This window comes from Etheostoma spectabile, chromosome 3 (genome assembly GCF_008692095.1).
Source record: "Etheostoma spectabile isolate EspeVRDwgs_2016 chromosome 3, UIUC_Espe_1.0, whole genome shotgun sequence".
In the NCBI taxonomy this organism is placed as follows: Eukaryota; Metazoa; Chordata; class Actinopteri; order Perciformes; family Percidae; genus Etheostoma; species Etheostoma spectabile.
This window is the reverse complement of record NC_045735.1, coordinates 17,034,942-17,043,303: the sequence shown is the minus strand read 5'-3', so window position 1 is coordinate 17,043,303 and position 8,362 is coordinate 17,034,942. Positions and strand designations below refer to the sequence as shown.

The window sequence follows — 8,362 nt, the reverse complement described above, 5'->3', positions numbered from 1 at the left end:
TGGCCAATTTGTGGTAATGGGGGCGTCATCCGTCTTCAAGTAGCTCCATGACTTCACAGTTTACAAGATGAGAGCTCCAGTGCATCTGTCAGACAGTCAGTGGTCAGTCCTCAATGATGTCTGTTACTGAACATGACTCACTGTGCAACATCTTCTGCATGGGACTGCTAAAAGAAACTCAGATTTAAACAAAAAAAAAATAGACAAAATGTTGTCTTTTTGCACATCATATGGATTATTATAGGAATGAGAGGAACATGAAATTGTCTGACTAAGCTTTTGTTATTTTGCTTTGTGCATTGAATTACAATGCAGGTATGGAGTTATCTAGGTCAAGTTGTGCAGACAAAGATGGGGACGTCACTGATCCCAGCGGTATTTATTAGACTAATAAGGTTGATCATATGAATCTCAGCTGGAATGTGCATGCACTACTTTGGCCCTCCACTATTTAACTGTGCTAAACTGAGCTTTTGTCGGTTAACAGCTTTGAAATTCACAGTGCAAAGTCCACATTATTGCAATTTTGAGGGATTTTTTTTTTCTCAATAACACAGCCTAATATCAACCTGTATTCAGGCGCATGTCAACGCCATCCCAACTACACCACAGGGCGGAGACTCTGCACAGGCTGTGGTGGGCCCCTCCCACAGGCGGAGCGCCGGATGCATCAAGAAAATGTCAACAACATGCCGGAGTGTTCCAGGGAAACCGAAACCGACGACAGAGGGACGGACAGACAACAAAGAGACCACGGAAGCCAGTCCTCTCGCAACATCGTGGCTTTAATATCTCAGTTCGCAGATGATAATTTAACACTTGTGCGGGTAGGAGTCTCCTTTGTGTGCCCTGCAATTGACTGAACGTGCATGAACGTGCAATACGGTCGCTTCATTGGCGTGGTGTACGTGAGCCACCTGCATCTACAGATCTTTAAGTGGGTGGTAGCATGTAGTGGAAAAAAAAGGGGCAACTAAAAAGAATAGCATTCCCCACTCTGAACCAATTCCCTCCAAACGATTCCTCAGTCTGTAGCCTTTATGGTGTCCACACTGATAAGAGAGCAGACCCTGTCAGGCATCAGTTGTCCTCAGTTTTTATGCTCTTTTGTCACTTATATTTCTCTGTCAAATTCTTTGTCATTGTCGTTATCCTACACATGTTAAGCTGGGTTGATGATCGCTGTCATCCTGTCATCTCTGAACCCTTCACTGTTCTCTGGTCTCTCACACAGAACATAAGCACCGGACTGGCAGTTGCTGGTGTTATTGTAATAGCAAGGAGCATCAAACTGGTAAGAGGGTAAAGACAAACACTGGGGCAAAGGGACCATCAAACTACAGACTTGGCTAACAGATGGATTTCATGTAACTGTTGCACAATAATAGCCTCCTGGCTTCTTCCTTTCTATATTGGCATTTTGACACTAATACTCCACATAAAAGTGGGAACTGTATAGATTCTTGCAGACTAACAGATTATATTCACCCACTTAATTCCAAATCTCATTGCGTCTTAGACTTGGAGGATGTTAATGAAATGATATTTTGAGCCATTTTACCCAAATGAGTCATTAAACGTGGACACTCCGTTGTCTCATTCAACTTCTTTAGATCACCAAATTTCAAGCTGCGTCTGAGATCCCTGCTCGTTTTATTGAGAGGAACATCAGCCTCCGTGGGAAAGTTCATTCAATCACAGAGAGAGGACTTGAAGTGGAACATGTCCCAATTTATCTGCCAGTCCTCTCTCCGTTACTTTCGAAACACAAAGGTAATGTAGGGCATCCTTTGAGTGAAATCATGAAGGCATGTACACCCACCCACGCACACACACAGATAATCAGTACATTATGTCTTGTCTTGTTAGTTAACCAGGATGAGAGTTTTCTGCAGGTGCACCTTTTTATCTTGTTACGTTTTTACTTTGTAAATGCCAGACTCAAGGCAGTTGCATTTAATCATCTTGTCATGAGTGAGAGTGACAGGTAAGCTTGTTAGCTGCAATATCAAATCATGGTATTGACAGAGCAATAAAGTCAAGCATCTTATGCTTTACATAGAGTGCTCCATCAGCTTGGCTCTTGTCGAGCAATTTCAAATGTTACCTTTGTCCCACTTGACCTCTGACATTTTAAAGCTGGTTAGAGCCATTGTTTGGGACTGTGGCTGTTACACAAGTTACTGGTGTTTATTTCATAGATGTGGTTGGTCTGCATTTTCTATTTCATATAAAGTCAATCACAGTTAGGGCTTGACATTGAATGTCAATAAAGTAAAAAAAAGAAAAGAAATGTCGTCTTGTTAGACTAATTTCCGTAGGCAAAGTTTTTGTACAGCTGATTGTGTTCAGACAACATTTGACGTTTGAAAACTTTATTTTCTTATATATACAGTGGAAAAACAAGTTGATTTTTCTCAAAGTAAGTTAACAAAAAATAAATGATTTTTGTATCCATACCAAAACTCAGGTATCATATCAGTGCTAATATTAAATGAATCAGTATTTTACAATGTGCATAACTACAGGTCAGCAACGTTTCATTTGTTCCGGTGCCGCTGGAGGATCTGACGCATGTTCCTCATTTTCAGCCGACTGTCCCACGCCTTCTGATTTCTTTGTGTTGGCATTCTAAACTCCTTCTCCGACTATGGTTACCTGGTCCTCAGATCTCTGCAGGGTGAATCCAGACAGCTAGCTAGACTATCTGTCCAATCTGAGGACTATGGTTACCTGGTCCTCAGATCTCTGCAGGGTGAATCCAGACAGCTAGCTAGACTATCTGTCCAATCTGAGGACTATGGTTACCTGGTCCTCAGATCTCTGCAGGTTGAATCCAGACAGCTAGCTAGACTATCTGTCCAATCTGAGGACTATGGTTACCTGGTCCTCAGATCTCTGCAGGGTAAATCCAGACAGCTAGCTAGACTATCTGTCCAATCTGAGGACTATGGTTACCTGGTCCTCAGATCTCTGCAGGGTAAATCCAGACAGCTAGCTAGACTATCTGTCCAATCTGAGGACTATGGTTACCTAGTCCTCAGATCTCTGCAGGGTAAATCCAGACAGCTAGCTAGACTATCTGTCCAATCTGAGGACTATGGTTACCTGGTCCTCAGATCTCTGCAGGGTGAATCCAGACAGCTAGCTAGACTATCTGTCCAATCTGAGGACTATGGTTACCTGGTCCTCAGATCTCTGCAGGTTGAATCCAGACAGCTAGCTAGACTATCTGTCCAATCTGAGGACTATGGTTACCTGGTCCTCAGATCTCTGCAGGGTAAATCCAGACAGCTAGCTAGACTATCTGTCCAATCTGAGGACTATGGTTACCTGGTCCTCAGATCTCTGCAGGGTAAATCCAGACAGCTAGCTAGACTATCTGTCCAATCAGAGTTTTCTGTTCCACGACTGAAACATCTTTTCAACGTACACATTTCACCAAAACAAGTTGTTTCCTGAGGCTATTTTCAGACCCATTGTTGCTCTGTCCGGCGCTCAGTGCCAACCCAAGAGGATTGTGATTGGTTTAAAGAAATGCCAATAAACCAGAGCACGTTTTTCTCCCCTCCCAGAATGCTGTGTGGCCCAGCCAGACCCTCCTCCGCAGCGCTGTGGTGATAAATCTAGCAATGGGAGACTAGGTCAGGTATAACCTAGGCTTTACTGGAACACATATGGTACAAGGCTCTTCTATGTCCTCTTTAGGTGTGTGCACCTCCCTGATGCTGGTGCATCTTGCAGGAGTGGAGCTGACTCCAGAGGGCAGGGCATGGCTGCAGAAGAACCTGGCTCCTGCCCAAACAGTCTGGCTCAAACTTATCAGCCGAGAGGACGACACTCTACACTGTTTGGTGTCTCAGAGCAGGGTGAGGCATCTAATAACTGAAGAACAAAAGGCTTTCAGTCTCTGTTACAGTAGCTGAAAAAAACAATAGTTTATTTTTCATAACTGTATACTTGATGTCTGACTGATAGGAGTTTAAATTCCATAAATTAATTTCCTCATCTCTCCAGCAGGGGCTGTTGTGGAGCTACTGTTTGAGTGAAAAGGTCCTCATGCTCGGTCTGGCTCGCACTGTGCCCTTGGTCGGGGTCCAGCCTGACTCTCGCCTCTTTTGGCGTCTCCACAAACGGCTGCACAGGGCAGAGGTCAAAGCTGAGAAGAAGGGGCGGGGACTGTGGAAGCAGGACAGCCTATGGGAGAGAGCCTCCAAGGCTGTCAGGGACAACCCTTTATTCAGACTGATGAGGAGGATCTTTAAGAGGAGTTGATGCACTAAGTGATCCTAATCAAAATGTGACAACACACGATCACTGTTATTTATTCAGTATACCTGTTTGTGTCAGCTGATATATTGAGTTTAAAAGTCACACTACAGGCTACAAAAGGTGCCATCCATCTCTAATCTCTCGTGTATGGCAGATATGGTTCAGTGCTATAAAAACAGTTCCTGATATTACAAAAAACTACACCTGTTGCAAAGGTTTGTGCTGTATGTTTTCTGTATTTCACAGTTTTAAGAAGTTTGAAATGATTAAAAAACTATCACTAACCCTGATACTAATCTCTTGGCTTTCAGCTTCCCCATTAGACCACAGCTTAGCACAGCCTCCTCTGTTGGTGTGTGTTGGGGACACCCCACTAATCACAAGACGGGGGCGGGGTATGTTAATGGAGTTGAAATTGGAGAGTGGGGGTCCACTTGTCTCTCTCACAGTTGCTATAGAAACACCAAATGTGAAACACAAAGCGAAGCAAAGGCTAAACTCTCCATTGGCCGCCCCCAAACCCCATGGGAGCCTTACATGTGTGATTGTGTGGGGGTCTTTAAGTACCTACAAAGAGAACCCTTTTTTCAAGCACGGAAATAGAACAGAAATGAGCAGATAAGGTATTTGATTTTAATGTAAGTCAATCCCTCCTGAAGAAGACAGTTCCCTGTGTGTCCAGGATTACGCTCATGTCATTATTGTTTGCAGAACAAGTCCACCGCCAGAATTACACCTTGTGTTTCCATGTGCTCTGGTTGTTATGCATGCTTCATCCATGCAAGGCAGAGGAGAAGGAGGATGATGATGAAGAAGAAGAGGATGAGGGCCTGCAAATGAAGCCAGACTGATGTATGTCCTGTGGGGTGCAGGGTGAGGGGGGGGGGGTGTCACCCAATAGTGAGAGGTAGCACTGAAGCAGTCAATCCAATGGGCTCAAGGAGATTAGTGCAAAGGGTTGGAGGGTTGCAGGGGTAGATGGGGATTTTGGGACTGAGGACAAAGGCAAGAGAGGAGGAGTCACAGTGGAAGGGGAAAGGGAGTGAAGGAAAGGGGAGGCGAGGGGGGGGGGGGGGGGTTGATGAATCAGCTCTCTTTTGTTGTGTAAATGTTACTAGCGACTGTTACGGCCAAAGAGGCCTGTGATTGGTGGGCTGGTTTAAATTGTAAGGTGCATTTCAGGCTGATGGCTGTTGCTGCCAGACTTTGACCTGTCACTAAGGGAGGAGTGGGAGGGAATCCCTGGCTGGGACAGACGGGGGGGCAGAGGGACGTTTCTGAAGTTGGAGATCACAGAGAATAAGTGCTCAAGACACATTTCAGATGTGTTTTATATATTTAGCGTGACTGCATCTTTAATCTCAACTCAGATGATAATGTAGTATTTGAGAATTGAGGAATTTCTTTGAGTCAGAGACATCTGTGTCCTGCATGGTCCCCTGCCATAATGTACAATATTGTACATTATTTGTCCAAATGTAAGTTTAAAATAGTATTTAATGAGTCAAAAAGGAGCAAGAAGATCATTTATACAATCAGAAATTTGGTTGAAACTTCATGGGAGGATTGATTTAGCACCCTTTGACTCATTTAAAAAAAAAAACCTGAGGGGATTAATTACAATGTCAAATATGCAATTAACAGCCAATTAAATAAAAATAAGTTGTTGTTGCAATAAGGGTTTATGTCAGTGTTCTTCTTTTTTGGAGAACACAATACTTTAATAGTCTGTTTCTCTTTTTTTTCTGTCCCTAAACTTGAATGGACGGACGGGACTCTTGTAGAAAAATAGTCCACTCTGAAATCCAGCCCAGGTTTTGTCCCACCCACTGGTCCCACAGCAGTAGTAGTCATTTGAAAAGACACGGTGGTGGGTACTTGTCCACACCAGTGAAGTTGTCGGGACGTTTTCTCTCATTGGATCCACACCGCTGGGACTATCACTGACTTTTATCCCATTTGGGCCCCGTGCCATGGACGCTGGGACCCTGAAGGACTACCGTGCTGGTGCAAGTGGCACGATTGTGTGAGGAAGCTGACAACGTGGTCTCCGACTCTGAATCTGAAGTGACAGAAGTATCCTACTGTAAGTAAGCCTGCGATGCTTCATTTGACGCATTGTCTTTTTTTTTTCTCATTTCCCTCAATTAAAAAAAACATTTTCTTCAACTTAACTGTACTTTTCTGACTATGGCAAATCATTAGCTGTCACTTTAAATTTCTTGTTGGTAGGATACTGTATACAGTATCCAAGCACCTGTTATGTGCCCGGACAGGCTTTGTAAAATAGAAACTCAAGACATTTCAATCCTTATCTTTATTGCACCTCTCCAGGTAAGCCACATGCAATCGGGTTCAAAACTCTTTTTTTTTTGTTCATGGATCCTTTTGACAACCACAAATGTGATCACTGAACTGTTTTTGCCATGGAGCCTGCTTTGCCTTGTTTACTATGTTTCAATAATTCATCTTTGGGATTGATGAAGCATTTTCAGCTGCATGCGTTTCCCATGTTGGTGCTCCTTCCCACTGTGCTTTAACAACAGAGGTTTGCAGCAGGCCAGCAGAACAAAGGCCTTTATTACTCTCAGCCGGGTAGCCATCCCAGAGAGAAAGAGATGGGACACTCCCCCGTCCCAGACCAGGATCCTTGGGGATTTTTTGATTTGATTGGACTGGTTGTGTTTAGCTGCCCGGGTGTGAAAGACAAAGAAACAGATTTTTTTTAACCCTTGTGTTGTCCTCGGGTCAAATTTGACTCTTTTAAAAAATGTATATATCTGAAAGATGGGTTTCTTTTTAACCAAACTACCACAAAAAATGGATTGGATTCCTTACAACGCTCTTTGCAAATACAATTGATCACTTTTATTCCTCTGATCTTAACTATTGGTCAAAATAATTCATAATTTCTGCTCTTTTAACTCAAATATTAGGTATAATTCTATATGAATGAGGGTTATTGACCAGAAATTACAAAAAGTAGTAAAACTAGTGGTAGTAAGGTGGCGTTAGTGAATGCTAACAGTCTGAAAAAGGGACAAAAATGTCAAATGTTTGACCCGGGAGGACAACACAAGGGTTAAAGGGACAGTACGCGGATGTGACACACACTGAAAAGCACCAAAAAAACTGCAAAGGTAACTCTCCAACTTGCGCTCCCTCCTGATAAACCTTCCACAGTGTTGTCAGCATCTCACACAAGGAGGGTCTTTGTCAGGCACAGTGTGTAGAGCTTAGAGGTAAATTGAGATGGGCATAAAGACCTAAACGCCCGAACTCCGTCCCTTTTTATGAGCAGTTTGCAGTTAATTGATGTTTTTTTCTCCAAATGAGGCAGATATTAGATTTTACCTGCAGTCACAATGAACAAAACTGGGAAGCAACTACAAAACACATAGCTTTTTCATCATGTGCGTGTGTGTGTGTGCGTGTGTGTGTGTGCGTGTGTGTGTGTGTGCGTGTGTGTGTGTGTGTGTGTGTGTGTGTGTAAAGTGACTCCCTTGTTATTATGTGACTCAAAGTATTGTGAACCGTGTGGTGTAGGGTTGTAGGAGTGGGAACGTGACTCTTTGTGGGTGCTGTGATCCCTCATGAATAACTGAAGTTTTTTGGTGGAAGAGGACTAAGAGGTGAAATCTTTTGTGAAATGAACCAAATTGTGTGTGTGATTAGTAGAAGTGTGTGTCTAGGTAAAAGAGAGAACCATAAAGCCAAGCAAAGAACAAGCTTTCACGTTGTTTACTGCATGTCAGAAGCCAATCACATGACCTGCTCGTGTCCTTTTACAGACACTGAACTGGGATGGGAATGGCCAGCTGATGTGGTTTCAACTCAGCCGTCTCTCCAGCAAAAACCCGAACAGTCCTCTCTTGTCAATGAGGACATTAAGCAGACGGTGATGTCTAAAACAGACAGTAAACATAAAGGATAGGAACAGGAGGGAAAGGTGAGGGGGTGTCTCTGCCTGAAATAGATCTGAGGGTTGGACTCAGGGCCTTAACTATTCCTCAATTTCACAGTAAAGCAAGACGACCCCACCCCACCACACACACACGTTCTACCACACACACGTGCACAGTACAGCACA

The 8,362-nt window shown here is 43.6% G+C and overlaps 2 protein-coding genes across 2 annotated transcripts in view; both read left to right on the top strand.

Moving 5' to 3' along the window:
• Nucleotides 1-579: 579 nt before the first annotated feature.
• c18h3orf33 (c18h3orf33 homolog (H. sapiens)) lies at nucleotides 580-4,562 on the top strand. Its single transcript, XM_032512276.1, has 5 exons — nucleotides 580-827; nucleotides 1,235-1,294; nucleotides 1,614-1,773; nucleotides 3,709-3,869; nucleotides 4,021-4,562. Exons 1-5 carry the CDS (start codon nucleotides 666-668, stop codon nucleotides 4,273-4,275), a joined length of 798 nt encoding a protein of 265 aa, XP_032368167.1. The 5' UTR covers nucleotides 580-665; the 3' UTR covers nucleotides 4,276-4,562.
• Nucleotides 4,563-6,102: 1,540 nt separating this feature from the next.
• plch1 (phospholipase C, eta 1) overlaps nucleotides 6,103-8,362 on the top strand; it is a 66,726-nt gene continuing 64,466 nt past the window's right edge. Inside the window, exon 1 of the mRNA XM_032512266.1 lies at nucleotides 6,103-6,358. The gene's annotated coding sequence lies outside the window, so the exon portion shown is untranslated. The remainder of the gene's footprint in view (nucleotides 6,359-8,362) is intronic.

Excerpts from the sequence above, each read along its gene's own strand:
- c18h3orf33 (XM_032512276.1), top strand. The coding sequence starts at position 666 with ATGCATCAAGAAAATGTCAACAACATGCCGGAGTGTTCCAGGGAAACC. Across the intron at positions 1,295-1,613 it reads TAGCAAGGAGCATCAAACTG|ATCACCAAATTTCAAGCTGC; the intron begins GTAAGAGGGTAA and ends CAACTTCTTTAG. Across the intron at positions 3,870-4,020 it reads GTTTGGTGTCTCAGAGCAGG|GGGCTGTTGTGGAGCTACTG; the intron begins GTGAGGCATCTA and ends TCTCTCCAGCAG.